Source organism: Diceros bicornis, chromosome 26 (assembly GCF_020826845.1).
Source record: "Diceros bicornis minor isolate mBicDic1 chromosome 26, mDicBic1.mat.cur, whole genome shotgun sequence".
NCBI classification, from domain to species: domain Eukaryota; kingdom Metazoa; phylum Chordata; class Mammalia; order Perissodactyla; family Rhinocerotidae; genus Diceros; species Diceros bicornis.
Window position 1 is genome coordinate 32,748,338 of NC_080765.1, and position 20,557 is coordinate 32,768,894.

At 43.2% G+C, this 20,557-nt stretch overlaps 1 protein-coding gene across 2 annotated transcripts in view; it reads right to left on the reverse strand.

Moving 5' to 3' along the window:
* The window catches only part of VPS35L (VPS35 endosomal protein sorting factor like), a 118,566-nt gene that overhangs the window by 29,664 nt on the left and 68,345 nt on the right, over nt 1–20,557 (reverse strand). The window contains exons 20-27 of one of the 2 annotated variants that reach the window (XM_058569941.1): nt 19,598–19,660; nt 18,376–18,461; nt 17,103–17,183; nt 15,095–15,158; nt 12,764–12,862; nt 11,121–11,198; nt 10,160–10,274; nt 8,860–9,169 (exon numbers count right to left, since the gene is read on the reverse strand). In XM_058569941.1, the coding sequence (XP_058425924.1) occupies nt 8,937–9,169; nt 10,160–10,274; nt 11,121–11,198; nt 12,764–12,862; nt 15,095–15,158; nt 17,103–17,183; nt 18,376–18,461; nt 19,598–19,660 (819 nt within the window). In that variant the 3' untranslated portion in view covers nt 8,860–8,936. Of the gene's footprint in view, nt 1–8,859; nt 9,170–10,159; nt 10,275–11,120; nt 11,199–12,763; nt 12,863–15,094; nt 15,159–17,102; nt 17,184–18,375; nt 18,462–19,597; nt 19,661–20,557 lie in introns of those variants that run through there. The other variant, XM_058569939.1, reaches the window with a different exon arrangement.

A 20,557-nucleotide genomic window follows, 5' to 3' on the forward strand; every position in this document is an offset into this window, starting at 1 on the left:
ACGAGATAAAATGAACCCATGGGTTAGCCATGCTGCCCAGTTACTACAGACAATGGGGCCAATGGTTCTCTTTGGATGACGGTATCTTTATATCAACTCTAAGCTCAACCGAACAATAAGGGACTAGTTAAAGAAACCGTCGCTCTGCCACACCATGAAAATGATGCACCTAATAAAGAGAACAAGATAGATCCATGTTTTGATGTATAAAGATGTCTATGACACATTAAGTACAAAAAGTTGTACAGCTGTGTACAGCATGATCCTATCTTTGCAAGAAAAAAAGTATATATTTTTATGCAGATGCATAAAAAAAGTGAGGCAAGATAATGCCAAACTATTAAATGTGATATAGGAGAGGTGGCTGAGGGTGAGGGAAACTGGGATCTTTCACTTACTGTTAAGTTACTGTTTTGGAATTTTAATTTAAATTTCCAAAAATAATTTTTCTTTAGCATACAAAGGCAATACAAGTTTGATATAAATTTTTCAGTCATATAAACATACAAAACACAAAGTGAGGCAGTAAGGTAGACAGGCAGACAGTCAAACAGAATTTCTGGGGGCTGGCCTGGTGGTGCAGTGGTTAAGTTTGTGCACTCCGCTTTGGCGGCCCAGAGTTTGTGGGTTCGGATCTTGGGCGCAGACCTACACACCCGTCAGGCCATACTGTGGCAGCATCCCATATGCAAAGTGGAGGAGGATGGGCACAGATGTCAGCTCAGTGACAATCTTCCTCGGCAAAAAGAGGAAGATTGGCAACAGATGTTAGCTCAGGGCCAATCTTCCTCACCAAAAAAAAAAAAAAAGGGAGGGGGAATTTCTGAGGAATACCTCTTCCTTCTTTTCTGGAGCAGGGCAAGCTGGGGATGGGAGTGGAGAAGGGGCACCCACTGCTGTAAACTCTAGCATTCCTGCTGCTCTAAGGGACGGCCACCCTCCTCAGGTGAGGCACTAAGCTGAGGGAGATGCACCTCTTCCAGGGCCCAGGGTGCTAATCTGCACCCCAGAGCCAATGGGCCAGGAAGGTTCCTCTCTGATTCGCTGCTCCACAAAGTGAGCCGTGCTTCAGGGCTCAAGCTCTAGACAGCTCCACTTGCATGGATTCTTCTTCTCAGGCTTTAAAGGGCTTCACCCTATGCTCTGAGGCCTTTTCCAGCTCCTGTGGATAACTCAGGGGCCAGCGGCCCCCCACAGGCAGGGCCCAAGAGCCCCACTGGTACCTGTTTTGTGCACCGAGGCCCTGCACACAACTGTCTGAACAACAGGGTTCCGTGTTCTAAGAGACTAAAATACCCATCAGTTGGACAACTGTCGGAAAGCTTCAAAATGTTCGGAATTAAGATGGAGGTTGCTCATTGTCTGCAAGAGAAAAAAACTGGAAAGACTCCAAATACTTTTCAATAGGAGTTTGGGAAAAAAATGGAGGGGGGTTGGGGAAATAATTTATAGCACTTCCAAAAAGGAAAAGAAAAGAAATAGAACACTGAACAGTCATTACAAAGAATGGGGTGGATCTGCATGTATTGATATGGGTGGGGAGAAGGGCCAAGATTTACTGATAAGCTAAAAAAGCAAATTGCAAAACATTGTGGAAGATACAACCTCATTGCTAAAGGGAGGAAAACTGCATATATATGTAAGAATACAGATGGGGAGGGAAGGGGGCGGAAGAGAGAGGCTGAGAGCATATGAAAATGAATGGGTATTTTTAATGGATATATGGAAGAAAAAAATCAAGAAAAATATCTAAATTGTGAACAGTGAATTTTCTTTGGAGGGGAGGAGACAGAGCACATTACCAGAGATTTTTATTTTGGGACTTGTCACTTTTTTTAGGTTCTACGTTTCTGTATTGTTTGAATTTTTTCAAATGGGCATGAAATATTTTTATACTAAAAATCATTAAGATTTAAAGTAACATAGAGGTTGTCTGTTTTTCAACAGGACACCGGACAGTCTTCTCGAATAACCTCCATATGTGATAAAACGAACTCAGATTTGACTGTAACCTCTGAGAGTCAGTTCATCCTTTTGTGTCATTGGCACTATCAATTTGGAATATGAGACAATACATGAATCATAAGAGACAGCCAAGAAGTGACAACCCAGACCACCCTCAGAGATGGTGTTTTTTTGGTTTGTTTGTTTTTTTTTTTTGGTGAGGAAGATTGGCCCTGAGTAACATCTGTGCCAATCTTCCTCTATTTTGTATGTGAGTCGCCACCACAGCATGGCTGACAAGTGGTGTAGGTCTGTGCCGGGGATCTGAACTCGCAACCTGGGCAGCCAAAGTGGAGCTCGCAGAACTTGAACCACTAGGCCACAGGACCAGCCCCGGTGTTTTGTCTTTTCAATAATGCATTAGGTCAGTGCTAATGGAAATCTTTACTACTTTGCAGAGTCACAAACTCCCAGGGCTAAACGAGACCTCAAAAGTAATCCACTCCACTCTCAGAAGACCTTCAGCCACCAAATGCCCTCCTGGACGACTCATGGATAGCTCCTAGTCCAGGGAACACTAGCAAAGGACATGACAATTTCTCAGGACAAAATGTCGAAAGGGGTTGGAAGACTTCCGTCTCTTGAATATACTTTATTAAAGCGGGGTTCAGGCTACAAGAATTATTCACTCTCTCTCAAGTTCTATCAACCTATTACTAAACATCTTTACCAGTCTTCAACATTTTCCATCTCTGGATAAGTTTAGTTTGGATTAACAATATCAATGGAAACTACTGTATAAAAAGTAACATCGGGACATAGCTACTCCCTCAAACTTTGTCTGTGTTATGGACTAAATGTTTGAGTCCTCCTCAAATTCTTGTGTTGAAATCCTAATCCCCAATGTGATGGTATTAGGAGGCGGGGCCTTTGGGGGGTGATTAGGTCATGAGGGTGGATCTGTCATGAATAGGATTAGTGCCCTTATAAAGCAGACCCCAGAGAGCCCTCTCACCACCTCTGCTGTGAGGACACAGCGAGAAGACAGTCATCTATGAACTAGGAAGTGGGCCCTCACCAGACATTGAATCTACCAGTGCCTTAATCTTGGACTTCCAGCCTCCAGAGCTGTGAGCAATAAATGCTTGCTGGTTAAGCCACCTAGACTATGGTATTTTTGTTATAGCAGCAGAGCTGACTAAGGCAGTCTGCAGTGAAGATGGGCTGTCACCAAGTGATGGGGGTGCCTCTGGGGAAAGCCTCATAGTCCAAATGTCCACAGGTAAGTTATCCATAGAGATTTAATACTGTTTAGTAATAAACTGTGTTTTTGTAATAGAATTTGTTATTATAGCAGTGAAGTTTGAGGATTTAAAGGCCACTGTTTGATGTATATAGAGCAAGATTCAAAGAAGTATGAATGCCTAGGGATCATTAAATACTTCATTCATTAAGGCTTAATTGTTGTCAGTGAGAGCTTAATCTAACCTTGATTTTGCCACCTGGTTTGTGCAGAATGCCCTTTAAATTCACTGTGAGTATCAACACAATGTGAAAAGTCCACTAGGGACATGTAAATGACCTGTCAGTTTCAGCAGCGCCATCAGGAGGCACCTGTACGCTCTCTTGTTTTATCTCTCACTGCTCAGCCCACGTGTTTCCTGACCCATCTCTCTGGGACCCTGCAGGGATGACACACCTTTCTGTCGTCCCTGCAGTAGCCGGCAGGAGGTTGTGAAGGTCTCCCTGTGGATGTCAGGTTTGGATTTCCCTAAAGAAAGGATTAGGCATTCCTGGGCTGGCCCCGTGGCTTAGCGGTTAAGTGTGCACGCTCCGCTGCTGGTGGCCGGGGTTCAGGTCCCGGGCGCGCACCGACGCACCGCTTCTCCGGCCATGCTGAGGCTGCGTCCCACATACACCAGCTAGAAGGATGTGCAGCTATGACATACAACTATATACTGGGGCTTTGGTGGAAAAATAAATAAATAAACAAAATTAAAAAAAAAAAAGAAAGGATTAGGCATTCCTTATCTTAATTCTGGTTGTTTCCTACATAAGTTTATCTAATGTTTAATCTATAATGATTAGTCTCTGGCAACCACACACAACAGGGATTAGAAATAAGACTTGTGGTTTAGAGGAACTAACCCATCTACAGGGGAGCACTGAGGTTGGGAGAGCACTTGAGGTCAGATCTGGCCACTTATTAGCAGGATGCTCCTGGGCAGGTCATGTACCACTTCTGAGCCTCAGTTTCCTCCTCTGTAAAATGAAAATAAACCACCTATCAAATAATACGTACTGAATAAAACTAAACTGCTTTGCGGAGAATTCAGTTCTCTCAACAATTAGGCCCCAAACTATCTTCCTAACATTCCTTCCAGCTGCACTGATTTTGCAGCCTCCAGGCCTTTGCTCTGGCTGTTGTCTCAGCATGGAATGCCCTCTGCCTCACTTCGGCATATACAGATCCCCCTTTCCCTTCCAGGCTTTCAATGCCACTTCTTTCATAAAGCTTTTTGGCTCTTCCAAGCTGAGGGCCATTTCTCTCTCCCCTAAAATCCCCTGGCACATTCTATGAAGATCTTGCTGACATCTGTTGCACACTGCCCTGTCTAACTGCAGACAGACCTGCCCTCCCCGCTAGCACGTAGTCTCTTTCAGTGCACTCCTCTCTCCGGCATGATGCTTGGCATAGAGGCTTGCATGTGAAAAATGGCCAAGAAATGCTGGCAGGAGGAAGCAAATCATAGATGTTTACTATTACAAGGAGCTGAGGGAACTTAAGGGAAAGACACACCCCTGCTCCTTTGCTGTGCGTTCCATCAGTGGTTGCCATCCCTCCCTTACACTCCCTAAGGTAGATGGATCGTGTGTGTTTAGACATGAATGTGGGTAACAAGCTTCATGCCATCTGCCCCCCTGTGAATTGTTCCAGCAAAAATAATCTGGAGCCAGCCCTGATGGCCTAGTGGTTAAAAGTTCGGTATGCTCCACTTGCACGGCCCAGGTTCAGTTCCCAGGCACAGAACCACACCACTTATCTGTCAGTGGCCATGCTGTGGCAGTGGCTCACATAGAAGAACTAGAAGGACTTACAACTAGAATATACAACCATGTACTGGGGCTTTGGGAAGGAAGGAAAAAAAAGAGAGGAGGTTTGGCAACAGATGTTAGCTCAGGGCCAATCTTTCCGAGCCAAAAAAAAGAAAGAACAAAGAGCACATAATGGCATGGAAGGAGATGATGCATGCTCAAAAAAAGTGATTAAAAAAAAATAATAACAATCTGCTTTGTCCACGATCACCAGAAAGCCCTCAAGGTTTGCAGAAACAGTCACATTAAACATATTCTTCAGAGGATGATCTGTCAACTGAACTAGTAAATATGACTCTACGCATAAACCCCAAAGACTTGGTGAGTGGATAGAGACCATTTCTCCCAGTCACAAGCTACTCCTTACTCTCCAGGAGGAGGAAATACAAAATTATTTTCCTCTTCCACACTATTGCCCTGGCTATCTCCACTAGCAGACACGGTTCACAGGAGCCAGGGGGCTTCATAACAGCAGGCTGCAGCCTTTCCTCCGTGCTTCTTCATGTTCCTCATGGATCAAACCAGCACAACAGCTTCATTCAACATGTCTATGAGCCTCCGCATGTCTGAACCTAACTTTTCTTTTATCTATAAATATGAAAATAAGTTATGTAAAACCTACCAAGAGGGCTTTGGTGGGACTCTTTTCCAAAGAGTAGGGTTACTTAGGAGTTATGTCCACACCGTGAAAGGTTTGGTACCGTTTTACATTTATCAATATTATTAAGAATTATCAACCATTGTTATCATGTGGTGACCATTCATTCATTCATCATTTATTGAGCACCCGTGAGGAAGGGGAACATGCCAGGAGCCAGGGACACCACAGCGAGCACGACAGGTCAGACCTCACGGAGCTGACACTCTTGCAGGGGAGAAAAGCAGACAATTCTTTACATATTTACTTGTCAAATAACAATGGTGATAAGTACAATGAGGGAAAAGAACAAGATGTAACCATAACATGTCTTACAGGATAACCTGACCTAACTCTTTGTTTGTTTGGGGGGTGGGGAGGCCAAGGATGATTTTCCTTAAGACGTGGCTTGTGAGCTAAGCTCTGACAGATGAAGATGCCAAAAACAAGTAAAATTTAAAAGCAAGAGGAGAGAATTCTGTAGGAGGGAAAAGCATTATTATTAATGATAAGAACAAAGCCATTCTTCTTACCACTGCTTTGCTTTAATTGTTCTATCTATTGTTTCATCTTTGGAGGAACTATAGATGTTTTATTTTCAGGAAAATTCAGCAGGTTAATCTTGAATCCAAGATCAGCTTTCCTGAAGATCTCTCAAGCTTTTGCATATGAGAAGTTGGCTTTCAGAACTCTGAAACCACAGAGCTGTGGCTGTATGCAGTTAGCTCCTAAAACTCCACAGCATACTTTTGAGAGACAGACATACTAAGTTAATATTTACTGAGCAGCTCCTGTGGTGGGCCAAGTGCTCTAAGTACGTTATCTCATTTAATCCACAGGATTAAAACAGGAACCACTTCTACCATCTCCACTTTACAGATGAGGAAACTGAGGCACAAAAAGGCTCACTCATCCAAGGGCATCCAGCTCGGAAGTGGTCACTCACGTAAGTCACGATTGGGACCACTGCATTCAGAAGACTTGCAAGTCACCATGAATTAGGGCCTCATCCCAACTTCCTGCTGTTGACCAAATACACCATGTGATTTCACGGCTCCTGCCTCTGCTCAGGCCGCTTACCCTACCTGGAATGTGGATTATTCTGCTCCCCTTCCCGCATCCTCCAATAAACATGTTTTTCTTTGAAGACCCACCTTAAACATCACTTCCACTGTAAAACACCCTCCTTTCAGAGTCTAGAAACTGTAAAGATAAAGGAATGAAGACAAAAGTAAAGAGAAAAACAATTTGTTCTTGCTGTGTCCTGATAATAATCTTCCAGAAAGAACCACTGACAAGCAAGGCAAGAAGTTACCTAGTGAAGCGGCTGGAAGAAAAGGTACACAGGCAGCTCTGGGCCACCTCTAGGTGAGAGGCACATGACCAAGCAACTGATGTGCAAACTCCTGGTTTCTCCTGACTACGCAGGAGCAATGGTCTACGTGCTGCACCAAAAGGCCAAACCAGGCCTCCCCTGTAACGCGCCTCCTCAGCACCCCACGCCGGCCTGGCCGAGTTCAGCGGGAGTTTACCAGTTGGGCTGGACTGAGCCCTGGCAAAGCCACCACCTGATACAGAGACACAACAGAGGCCAGATCAAGAGAGGCCAGAAAATGAATCTGGGGGAGGGGACGTTTTATAACCAGCTGAGAGGGAGCATGTTTAAGGGAGGCAAACAAAAGTGGCTCATTTCCACGAGCTTCATTTAATTTATATTTAGCCTTCCCATTCTCAGTAATTGAATGTATTATTTATTTTGGCCAGCAATGGCCGTGTGTGGCTTTCAGAACAACAATAGGCTTTTAAGATTTAGCACTACAGCGTTTAGAGACTCAAGTAAAAATCATCAGATAAATTATTCAACATGAAGTGGACGCCACATTCCTGCTCCCCCGCAGTAGCTCAAAGTGAGCGGCGAGGCAGATGAGGAGTCCAGAGCTCTGACACTGAGGGCGCTAACAACGCACAAGTGTACGGGCTGTTCTGACACCGCTTCTCTCTCGGGTGGACGAGGGCATTACAGGCAGCACAACAGGGAAACAGCCACACACAGCTCTCCTCGAATAGTTCTGGGGAGCGGCAAGTCTTTGGTGAGGGGGGAAGCTTTATTTAGCTTGAGAATTTCTGTTTTGCTTTTTTTTCCCCAAATAGCATGAGGCCTCAGAGGAGATCTGGTCATAATAAACTCGCCTGCGATCTACAGTATTCAAGTTCATGGTTCTGAGTTTATCAAGTTGGGAGAAGAAAGCTCTAGGCTTGGAGGGTCTCCACTTGCAGTCCCTAGCTCTGGTATCCGCAGCACACAATCTGTTCCCAATGTTGCAGGTGACACAAACTCAGGCATCCCCACACAGGTCTACTATTCCTGAACTTTCTAGGAGGGAACCAGTTTACAATAAGATTTAAAATTTCTAACAGCCAATCTGATCTAATCTGATCATCATTTTGCACATCATCAGGTTTTTGTTTTACTTTGTTTCTTGCTGACCTGGCATCCTAACCACAGCCGGCACTAGGGGAAGTTTCATGTTTACCGACACACAATGAGGGCAGGTGCCTGCTCGTGTGGGACCTGCAGGCCTGGTGCGGAAAGGTGTCCAGACAATCAGCAAGTAAATGGACACACACAGAAAACATCAGACCGTGTAAGTGCAAGGACAATCTTAAGGAGGATGGTATAGAGCATGACAGATTGGGGAGGTGTAGCTACTTGAGTTAGAGTGGACAGGAAAGGCCCCCCCTAAAGAGACGAGGCTTGAGTCTCATCTCCTGCCTGGTAATTTAAAAAAAATGCAAATATCTGGAGGAAGATCATTCTAGAAAGAGGGAACAGCAAGTGCAAAGGCTCTGAATTGGAAGACAGCTTAGTATGTTCAAAGAACTGAAAGAAAGCCGGTGTGGCTAAAGCATGGTCTGAGATGAGGACAGAAGGCTGGCAGGCACCAGACCACGTGGGGACTTAGAGAAAAGGTATTTGGTTTAATTCCAAATGCACTGGAGTCCCTAGAAGTCAAAAGCAAAACCAAGCAGAGTTTTACAAGGTTCTTGGATAGCAATCATTTTTGAAGAGTTCGGTGCCCAGAGCTGGCCCAGGTGAATCAAGACATAGATGATCACTGGAACTCAGATGGGGGAAGGACTACTCTCCGACCCACCCCGAGTGCCCATGCAAACCAACGCCGGCAAGTGGTAAATCGCTAATCCTGGCATAAACTGTGATGTCGGGTGGGAGGAGATGAAAACATATTCACTGAAAACATCAGTCCACCTCGTACAGTGCAACAGAAATTCCCACATTATTCACAGAAGCTTCCTGATTGTGTGTCCTGCACAGACTGTCTACCAGAGCAGTGAAGGGGCATGGCCTTGAGTCAGACAGATCACGGGCCGAGTGTTGGCTCAGTGACCCTGGGCAGGCTACCTGCCACCCCTGCCTCAGCATTCTCACCTGGGAAATGAGGCACCAACCACAGCACCGGCCTCCTGTGGCTGCTGGGAAGATGAAATGAGATAATTTGTGCAAAGGGCTCGCCACGTAACAAATACTCCAGAAATGTCACCAGAATTTCTTTTACTCTTTGTGGTATGGCCTGCTGGATAGACACCTTGCTGCTGAGCTGCTAGGGCTCTGCCTGCAAGCCCTGGGCACACACTGTCCCAGGAGATGACGAGGGCATCCAGCAGCAAACACTTGCAACCCTCCACCTGAGGGCTTTCTCTTGGCTCAGGTGTGGAGCAGGCCAGAGTGCCAGGGAGCTGATGCCCCAGACGCAGAGGCATCACCCAGTCGATGACACATGGGAGTAAAGGGTAAATAACCTGTTTTCCTCGCCCCTCAGGTGGGGTAACACCAGGGCCATTCGACACCCCCTCCCAGAGGTCCCCAGTGGGAACGCACCTCAGCTGCCCAGAGCATAACCTGCCCACTAGCACACCCCTATCTGGCTTCCTTCCCTCCCGGGATCACCCCCCAAATAAACCACTCATACACATCCTTGCCTCCGGACAGCTTCTGTACAAGAATCAGTCTTGAGCAGAAGCTCTCCCCTAACAGTAAGCTGTAGGAGATTCATTCTATACTGATTAGATTCTACTCGTGTGTCTCTAGGGTTTCAAACAAACAGACACACACCAACAAAAAATAAACATGAACCTGCTGTGATGGAGCAGTCCTCACTTCTAAAATTCTCTAGGCATGCTTGGCTTGGGATGTCTGAGCTGCCTGTCTGAGACAGATTTAAGGAGGCTCTTACAGGAAAATATCCACGCTCTGTAATCTGTCTGACTCTATAAATGTGTGTGTGTCTGATGTGCCTCCTGCTAAAGAAATAGGCTTAAAACTCATCATTTATTGATCGCTTTTTTTCCTCCTTACAGGAATCTCTCTCTGTCTCTACACACACACACACACACACACACACTCATACACACACACACTCCTAAGCAGCCAGCAAGGGCTCAAAGGAGAGACTGATGGCTTACCTTGGGAGAGGCACTGGTTGGCCAAGGCCACCTGACCAGAATGCAGGTAGAGATTGAGGCGGGCGAAGATCCCCACCAGGGAGGGAATGGTAATGAAGCAGTAGGCAACGCAGGCCTAGGAGAAAGGGCAGAAATGCAACAGGTGACATCGGCAATGCCATCACAGTAGGCTTATACTCCTGTTTTCACCCATCACATATTTTCAAGTAAAAACACTTAAAATAATTCATCTCCCCACCTGGAGCCCCAATTTTTCCCTCTTGCCTCTGCTGTGTCCGCCTCTTTGGAAGGAGGGGGAGAGGGAAATGAGTAGAGTAATGGTGTATGAAAAACACTCGTCCATCATCACAGGAAGTAAACAAATAACACTTAATACTGAGAAGTGAAGAAGCAGCCATTTAAACCAATTACTTAAAAATATGGAGGTAATCAGAAGAAGAAATCGCTACAAAAGAGTTTGAGGTGGTTGACTCGGAGGAAAGAGGCATGAGATGAGAGACAGCAGGGCTGGGATGCTTATTTTTCATTGTAATCTTTTGGGTTGGATTTCATTTTTAAAAACATGGATATGTATTGTTTTGATAAAATTTTGAGCAGCATACTCAAGAAGCTGAAACTTGTTTTCAAAGTTGAGAACTTATCAAGAGGAAAAAAGCCCCTAGGCCTTCCAGTTACAGGCACAAGCCAGAGATAATTCAGCTGATACACAAAATTGCAACTCCATCTCTCAACCACTTCCCCAAAACATCTATCGAAATTCAGACTCTTTTGATCGCTTCTTTTGAAAACATTAAGAAAACTGGTCAATCCATAGATATGCAAGGAAAAATTAATCTGGAAAATCAATACTAAGCCCCCTTTATGATACACTTGTCTTTTTCTGGGCATAGCAATTTAGAAACACGCAAATGGAACAACCCACTGGAGTTCAAAGTCTGCGAGTCTTATCTTCAGAACATACCCGGACAAATGCGGCCGTCTTTCTGGAATGATTTCCTTTCATTACTTTTCTTGTTTCCATTGCCAACCGGTTCACACTCTAGATTTGTCAATAAGTAAAACAGAAATGGTAATGAAATGATGGCTGATTCAGATTAACATCTTCCATAGAGATTTGGACATTAACTGCATACAAGCCAATGAGCACAAGCTAAGTGGGACCAAGACTGGTTAGCAATGAACACTGAAATGCCAAAGGGGTCCGAGGGCCTGACTCAATCTCGGCTTGAGCAAACATCTCCAAGAGCAAACATCTCCAAGAGGGTAAGAATAAAAGGCACCCACAGCGAGTTAGTCATGCCTATCAACCAGCATTATAAATGACCACCTTCTGGTTTAATGAATAGCCAGGGTTCACCTACTCCATTTCCAGAACTCCCGCACACTAAGCTTAAGATCTTAGTGATCTTAAGAGAAACCTCCAAATCTGAGAGCAGACCATATAATTTAGCTATGCAATACTAACAATAACCATAAGAACAGTAATAATGGCAGCCACATCATCATTTACGGCATACCGGTGCTGTTCAAAGAGCTGTACATTCATTAACTCATTTAATCCTCACAACCCTACAAGGTGGGTACTATTACCTCCCCTGACTTACGCATGAAGTCTCTATCTTTAGGACTTAAGTTTACTAATGCTACATAACCCAATAACCGGAAAAAATATATATAAAGAGGTTGCTCTCCTTGAATTTACATGAAGCAATTAAAGAACCTTACGAAATCTTTCAAGAGATATGAAAAGTTTGGACCTGTGGTTCCCGAACTATGTACCGTGACACCCCAGGGTGTTACAGCAAACTCACAGGGCACCACATTTTTGGGGGGAAAACACAGCAATGCTCAATTGTTGAACATTGTGCAAAGCACTGGTGTGAGACAGCTCACGGATTCAACACCAGGCTGCATTCCATTCCTTGCAGTGACGTCATATCTTTGCGAAACTGGGGTTTTGGCAGCTGCTGTGATAAAATGTACTGTGCAAAAACAACCATTGTGGAACAGGAAATAAGGGGAGTGGTGTCCAAGATGATTCCAAGGTTTGAGAAGTTGTTTGCCGCCCACTTGGTACACACACTTCATTAGTAAGTAATTATGGTTTAAAAATGAAGTGAAAATATAATTCTTTCAATTTACATATACTGTTGTTTCAAAGGGCTATCAAGTTGCTAGGGCATAAATACTTAAATTGTTTGAGCTTAACTTCTTAATAAACAAAACTGTTCTTTCTTTCTTTTGGCCTGGGGGCACCATGAAAAGTTATTGAAAGGCATCATGATCCAAGGAAGTTGGGACGGTGGGTAGGTGCCAAGGGATTCTATCTAGGTTAGTATTTCCACAACTAAATAATCAGTGCAACTCACTTAACTCTCTGCTGCTGACATGCAGGAATCAGAATATGCAAATTTCAGAGAAAAAGAGGTCAATAAAAACCATCTAAAACCTTAAAGTTGTAGATATTATTAACCTCTGAGAAAACACTTTTCATACCTTGGGAACAGAAGCCATATGAGAATCCCAGATTAAAATCAGTGCATGGCATAAAGATGATCAATAAATATTTATTGAGAGAATGAATGAATGACCGAAAATACTTACATGAATCAACTGCACAAGAACAGGCTCCAGATTGCAAAACATCGACCTGGCCTCAACATAAAAACTTAGCTGTTGTTCAAAATCACGGCCAAAGGAAACCTAGAAGCAAGGAGCAAGATGCTGACAATGTTACCTCTAGGCCACTGGCAGCACACAATTGGGAAGGTTTTTCCTGAGCTTCATGTGGTGGGGAAGGTGCTATAATGACAAGTGGTTCAAAATCCCACAAATATGAAGAGGTGGAAATGTCAAGGGTGCAAACACACACATATACACACTGGAATACGCTCTAACTAGACTTTACAGTACTTCACGCAGCACATAGCTGAGAAATTACTATGACCACCCATGGGCACCGGAGTAGAACATAAAGAGACCAAAGGGTATAAAACACAATCTCAGAATGTAACCAGGATTTCCCAGGCTAGAACAAAACCACCGGGAAGGAGATAATGGAATCTTGTTTGTCAGCTGTGGCCTTTTCACAGAACATAAATTTGGTTATTGGGAGCCATTTGTCAGAGGATTTTCCTAATAAGAGCCACACCTTTCTGCTTCCTAGTGGGGATTCCAACCTCAGCAGCTCACTGGTGGCTGCCGGAGCCACAGATGGAAGTTTCTCCACCATTAAAAATCCCCTCTTCTCCTGTTTCTTCAAATTTATGAACAGCTGGTTAGTAGGACAAACTTTACTGCTACAGCAATCATTTTGGTCCAGAGGTGGTTTAACATTGCTATTTCCATTACAGCTATCAGGTTTCACATCTTATTCCCTCATATTCTTTTCCATTGTAACTCAGTGGCTTTCAGACAAAGCCATAAAAGGATAAATACCACACGATTGGCATATAAATCAAGGGCACAGGAGAGGCACCCAGTAAAAGCCATAGGGACATTTCCTAACCTGGGAATTGAAAGGCTAACCCTGAATTTTCATCAAAATTGGTCTTTTACCCACAGAGTCAGGTGGATAGTTAAATCGACCCCTGTTGTTGAACAAGTCACATTTTCAAGGTTACTTTCAAAGTGCTCTAGTTATTTTTATCTCGGTCAGCTTTTGTCTTGACATTTCTATTAAAACAGAGGACCTTGGCAGCAGTTGGTATTTTAGCTTTGTGCACCAGGGCTGAAGGCAAAGGCTGTTCTGGGTAGGATGGCGTGGTGGGTTGTTCCCAAAGATGGCTGCAACAATCCCTCCTACTCTGCTCGTCCTCTTGCAGTGCCCCTGTGGACTCTTCCCATCTGGAGGTGCCGTCTACTTTCCCTCCCCTCCAAGGGGCTGGCCTGTGACTTGCTCTGACCAACAGAATGCAGCAGAACACAGCACTGGTCACTGTGTGAATGCTGAACCTCGGCCTCAAGAGGCCGTGCAGCTTCCATCCGTGCCCTCATCACGTGGGAGAGCTTAGCCAAGATGACTGGATGACGAGACAACAGTGGAGAGAAAGAAGTCACACAGACGAGAGTGAGCTGCCCAGCCAACAGCAGCACGAAGACTCCAGACACGAGAGCACGGCCGTCCTGGATCCTCTAGCCCCAACTGCCACGCCAATTAACATCACACGGAGCAGCCTGATTACACAGCCAACTCACAGAATTGTGAGAATTAAAACACTGTTATTTAAAGCCACTAAGGTTTAAGGTGAGTTGTTATTCAACATGGGTAACTAAGATGGATGGAGAGTGGACACTTGGCATTTTGCGCCCCAGTGTTGTTTCCACCATCACCTATGAACACCACATCCCAATCCACGTGACTCGGGTTGCCCAGATGTGCACATCTCCCTGGCCTGGCCAGTCGGTGTGTTTGTTCCCTCTCACAGCAGCAATTTGTTCAGGGGTGGGCCGGTGACCCAAATTAATCCAAAGAGACTCAATCCCAGGACTTCTGCTGCAGCCCTTCCTGCTGGGCTGCAGAGCTGGAAGGAATGGAAACCTGGAGCTCCCGTGGGGAGTGAGCCTGCCTGAGAGGAAGCCAGGAGAGCAGAGCCACGAGCCAAGGACACACACACGGCAGGTCCTGGTGACACCACGGAGACCCTGAGTCCAGCTGCTCCTTTGGAGAGTTCCATCTCTGGACTTCTTGTTACATGAGTCAATAAGTTCCCCCCCCCCCACCTTCCCCTTTTTATTTTTTCCTTAAGCCAGTTTGTCTTGGCTCTCTTTGCCCCCAGGGGAGTGCTGGCTAATGTAAGATGTTTTCTAATTTCATCTTATCTCAATAAAAACGAAAAGCACCAGGGAACATAATGTTAACCACTTTCCCTCGAATAAGGACAAACAATTACATCACATTTCCAAGCGCACGGAAACTTCTTCTCCAATACTTACCATTTTTATAAATCCATTAATCAAATATGCCAGCATTCTTTTCTCATCCTCAAGAGTGAGTGCACTAAAATCAATAACGGTACATAATTAACACTGGGGTAAGAAATGAAAGTTTCTAAACAAAAAAAAGATATAAGTAGTAAGCAATTTAACAAGTAAGAACATTTTGCGTTTTCTAGATTTAAAAAACTCTCAACAGGCTGTGTTTTTTTTGATGAAAATATGTGATCTAAATTAACATAATTTCAATGTGTTTCATATCTCTCTCAAAGATACTGTTCTCAAGATATATTTATTAACAGCAAAAGAGAAGGTGACTTTCTCTTCTTGGGAATTTGGGTAGCAAGGTCTAACTTCAAATATTTATTTCAGAGAACTTTTGTTCAACATAAAAAATTTCAAACACGCAGCAAAGAATTTTACAATGAACACCCATACACCCACCACCAAGACCCTACCATTATCATTTTACAATATTTGTTTCATCACATAACTATCCATTCCCCTCTCCATCCATCAATCCCTCTTATTTGGGGGAATGCATCTTAAAGTACATCACAGATCTCAGTGGCTCCTATTTAACAGCAAATTTAACGCAAATATAAATAAGAAAATGCCAAGTCCTTATAGTCTTGATTTTACACATGAAAGCCTAGAAATAGTTCCTCAAATTTATTTATTTTAAGAGTCCAGAGAAAACAGAAACTAAAGTTTTTCTTTGTTGATTTGTTCTAGGGGAAAATAAGTATTGGCAAAGACTGTATACTGTCCTCCAATATGCAATGTCCTATTCATTCTTTGAGACTACATTTCCCAGCCTCCTTTGCAGCTAGGTGTGGCCATGTGACAGTTCTGGCCCATGGGATGTGCATGCAAGTGATATGTGAACCTTCCAAGTTATGTTCCTAAAAGAAAACTGCTGTCCTCCAATGCCTGCAGGCTGTGACATGGTCAAGGTAAGCCAGCTTCCCCCAGGAAGACAAGGACAACATCCCCGGGGGATGGCAAAGCAACAAGAGAGAAGGAACATGGTTTCGTGGATGATGTTCTAAAGCAGAGCTACCCTACCTCCACCTCTGGCCTCATACTTTTAGCAAGAGAGAAATAAACCCTCTATCTTACTCAAGCCAAAAACCAATATCCACCTGATGTGAGTGCCTTTCTGGATGTTTTTTGTGCCTTTATTTCTATTTTTTGTCCAACTAAAGCCTATCAGTTCCATTTATTATGAAAAGTCTTCATATTTTGATTTTTATAACTACCCATGAAGTTAAAAGCATGAAGTCATGAAAATAAAGATTCTAAAATTCAGAGGGGAAAAAAAAGAAAAGAAACACAATTCAATGTGTTGATGGTTAAGTTCCAAAACAATTTTCTCAATTCTTGTAACATTTTCCAGCGAATCAAGCTGCTGTGTTTAAAAATCCTTTGGGGACTAAAATTTCAGCCACAAGTAAGCAAGAATTGCCTGAAGCACAGTCAAATGGAAACATGTTTAAAAAAGAAAAAAAAAAACTAGAAAGCAAATGAGTGATAATTTGGCCTTCGACTCAAAGGTAAGGCCCGTGGATAGGTCTGAGACTCAAGTATACTGAACAAAATAAAGTCCTTCATGTAAAGAATATAAGCAATTGCATTTGAATTTCAAATAATTGGCTAATAATGAGAAAAAATTTAAAGGCTATGTTACTGGATGAGTGAACTCATTATTAAACTATATCTGCAGCTCTCAAATCTCTAGGAGACAGGGAGTTTGAGTTCGCTTGGATGAAATCAGCCTTTTTCTCCCAACAGAAATCCCTTTGTAAAAACACCTGCCATCTCATTTTCTTAGGAAGGTTACCCTCAGCCTCCCTCCTCTCCTGGACTGGAATGTCCTCATTAGCAAGAATCTTAATAGATCCCATAAAATAATATTATTCACAGTGACAGCTTAAAGCAGTAATTCTCTTATGTACTATTATGTGGTATTAAGACCCGATCCATGTTACGTCTCAGCGTGGCTTACTTCACAGAGTCATGCATGGTCTTGCAAACGTGCAAAAGGGCGTTCAGAATGACGGGGTCCTTGGTAGGCTCTTGCTGATGCCTAGGAGATATTTAAAGATAAAAGCTATGTACACCAAGAGCAATGAAAGCATGGATTTAGTTCTCACCTACTGTACATATTTAAGAAGCAGTAAATTATCTGGTTGGCATTTAACATGGCCCAGTTCAGCAGCAATGGGCAACGTTCTGGTTTTCTTTTAATTCTTCTTTAAATAACAAGTTTGCTCTTCAACACATATTATAACTTCTCCTAATTGCAAAATCATGGTAAAAATTGCTACATTTCCTAAGCCAGGCAAAGAGCAAACCTGTTTTCTTATCGTGTTTCTTGAACCTTCTGAAGCTGTCCACAACCTGTCTACAACTGTGTTAAGCGCCAGGCAAAATTATTAATTTGGTTTCTCAATAGCAAAGGACAAGCTCTTTTAACAAATCTTTATGTAGGTAAAGTAGGTATAAACATATGGAATTTAAGAAGCACATGGAATTAATCTTTGAGAAAGATAACACAAGAAAAGCTTAAAATATATATTCAAGCAACATCTAACTCAATTTTCCAAACTGTGGTTATTTGAGTTCCATCTTAACATTTTTTTTTTACCATATCTACATACTTCATATTTAAAGTAACTTTAACTTTTCTTAAACTTAACCTGTCCTAAAAAATAATATACATGACATCACCGATTAAATAAACTAGTTATACATTATCTACTATACTTTAAAATAAATATACACTTTTAAAATAAAAATCTCTCCTCCATGTAACACCTAAATTCATTTCATGTACCACCAGCAGTAGGCAGTTTTGGGAGACACAGATTTAATCAATAAAGTGAAAGGAACTAAATTTGAAAACTGACCACAAATCTAAACATTGAGGATGGGAACCTCTCTAGCTCTGGTACGCTGATAAGCAGGACTTTGTCTCTAAAATGTCACTCCCTAAGCAGTTCATCAATAGACCGCACCTTCCAAAAACACATCGGAGTAAAATGTAGATGATGGTCAGGCTACTGCTAACACTTATTACTTTGTCTTCTTAAGCACTAATTATAAACTTTTATCATGACTGCTCCTTTTAATGTGCTTTTTCTTTCAATGTTATTTTAGGTATGAAATATGCACACAACACTAGGCCTCAAAGTGCATAAACTGATTTCTTATCAACAGGTTTCACAAAGACATCAGAAATCGAAGCTTCCAATTGCCATGTGTTACTTGCTACTTACTTGATAAAAGCTTCCATGATGCATTTGCAAACCTCCACCCGCACACTCTCCTTTTGGAACATGTCCAGAAATGGCAGAAATTTTTCCTAAAAATAAAAAAAAGCACTCTACGTTCAATTTACAGGAGTTATTGGAAGGAATTTGTGGGTCCCTTTTTCTCTGAAGGACAAAACAGAAAAAGAGCTGTTCAATTCCCTGAGGCAGGTCAGAGAAGGACCTGCCTGAAAGCAGGGAGAGGACCCTGTGGTTTTAAAAACAGTGACTATTAAAACCACTCACACGTGCCCCAGGGATCAGGGCTGGGCCCAGTTAACATTTTGGCGAACCACCTGGGCAACATTTAGACGACCATAACCTTTTCTTCAGTCTTTTTACGACCGTATTTACAAGCAGAGAAAGAAGAGTCCGAATTGTTTCGAGTGTGGCCTCTGCTACATTTAGCGACTGTGTCATCTTGAGCAAGTTACTCTGCCTCTTCCAGCATCAGTTGTCCCATCTGTAAAGTGGGAATAACAACTACCCCTACTTCCCAGCGGTGTTGTGAAAAAGGTATGAGACACAGTGCTTGGAGTATGGCGAATGTCCAATAAATAATAGCTTCTATTATTAAATTAAAAAACAAAATCTTAGTCCTGTGAGTGTACATCGATGGGCACAGGGAGAGGGCAGGGTGCCAAGGAAGAAGGCCGCTAAGGGAAGGGGCAAGGATGTCACTCTACAGAGAAGCACCTAGGTTTGCACTTGCCCAGGGTGCCGCAGCACACTCGAAGAGGCATCGCAGGATATCTTAAATTTTGAGGAAATATACAAATCTCAACTCTGTCAGACACCGAGACAACTTTTAACTCGATGTATTTCATAGTGTCAACATTAGATTGCACGATAAAAAGTATCACCTGAAAATCAGTGCGGAAGAGGAAATGAGGAAGAGCATGTCCAGTTTGATTCCTGGGTTTGAGAAGCTGTGTGGTGCCCAACAAGTGCACACATCCCATTAGTAAGTACTGAAGGAAATCAAGATCACATTTTCCTCCGGTCTATGTGTATTGCTTTTTCAAATGCCGCTTAAGTTGTTATGACCTAACTAACTTTATAACTACTTTATAAAAGGAACTGTTAAGAATTTCTTTTGGCCTAGGGTGCCGTGAAAAAATTACTGAGACATTAAGGGAAGTCTGACTCAGATGCAAATTTCCAAAGATAATTAAGAAATGTTACTTACCACTGAGAAAAGAACTGAGAAATCATGAAAGTGGGCAATCACTTTCTTAATTATTGACTGAAGCTGCAAAACAAGACAAAAAACACATCTTGTTTAACAAAACTTGGATGTTTCAAAAAAAAGGCAACTCTCTTTTATACGTTGCGATCACATTACAATAAGGGAAACCTGGACTGTTCAAGGAGCAGGACTTACTGGGTTAGGTTAGGGCCTGTCTCAGTCTGAGTTTGGCCATCTTATTCTGTGGTCTTGGTGAGACAACTTCTCAGCCTCCACTTCCTCTTCTGTAAAATGCACAGCAAAGCAGTATCTTGCTCAGTGTGAGGACTAAATGGGATGGTTCAGGTCAAGTGCGTAGAGCAGTGCCTGCCCTTCAAAGCTCTCCATTAACGTCAGCTATGAATATTCAAGGGGTGGGCAAACTTCTTCTATAAAGAGCCACATAGCCATCACAACTACTCCTCTCTACTACAGCTCGAAAGCAGCCAGAGACAACGTGTAAACAAATGGGTATGGCCGGGTTCCAGTAAACTTTATTCACAAAAACAGGGGGTGTGCGATGTAAGGCCAATGGACTTGAGTTTGCAGACCTCTATTCTAAGCCATAGAGGCCCCGTGTTTCTTGACTACACCAGTGGAGAGGCATTGGACAGAGTTTTCCAGTGGGGTCAAAGGCCACATCATTACCCGAGGATGGTGACACAGTCTGTAAGGTCTGCCCCAGATGCCCAGGTACTGGTAGCCACCACCCCTCACCCTGAGACACACACAGTCCTGGCGACAGGGCCTTGGCATGAGAGAGAAGAACAAAGAAGCTGCTTTTTCTAAATAAAATATAAACCCCTGCCCCTGGTTACTGTCAAGAAGAGAACATTTACTAACACATACTTGGTTTATGGTAAAAATATTGCTGTTTAAATCCTTTGCAAAGGAAATCACTCATGTTCTAAAAATACAGAC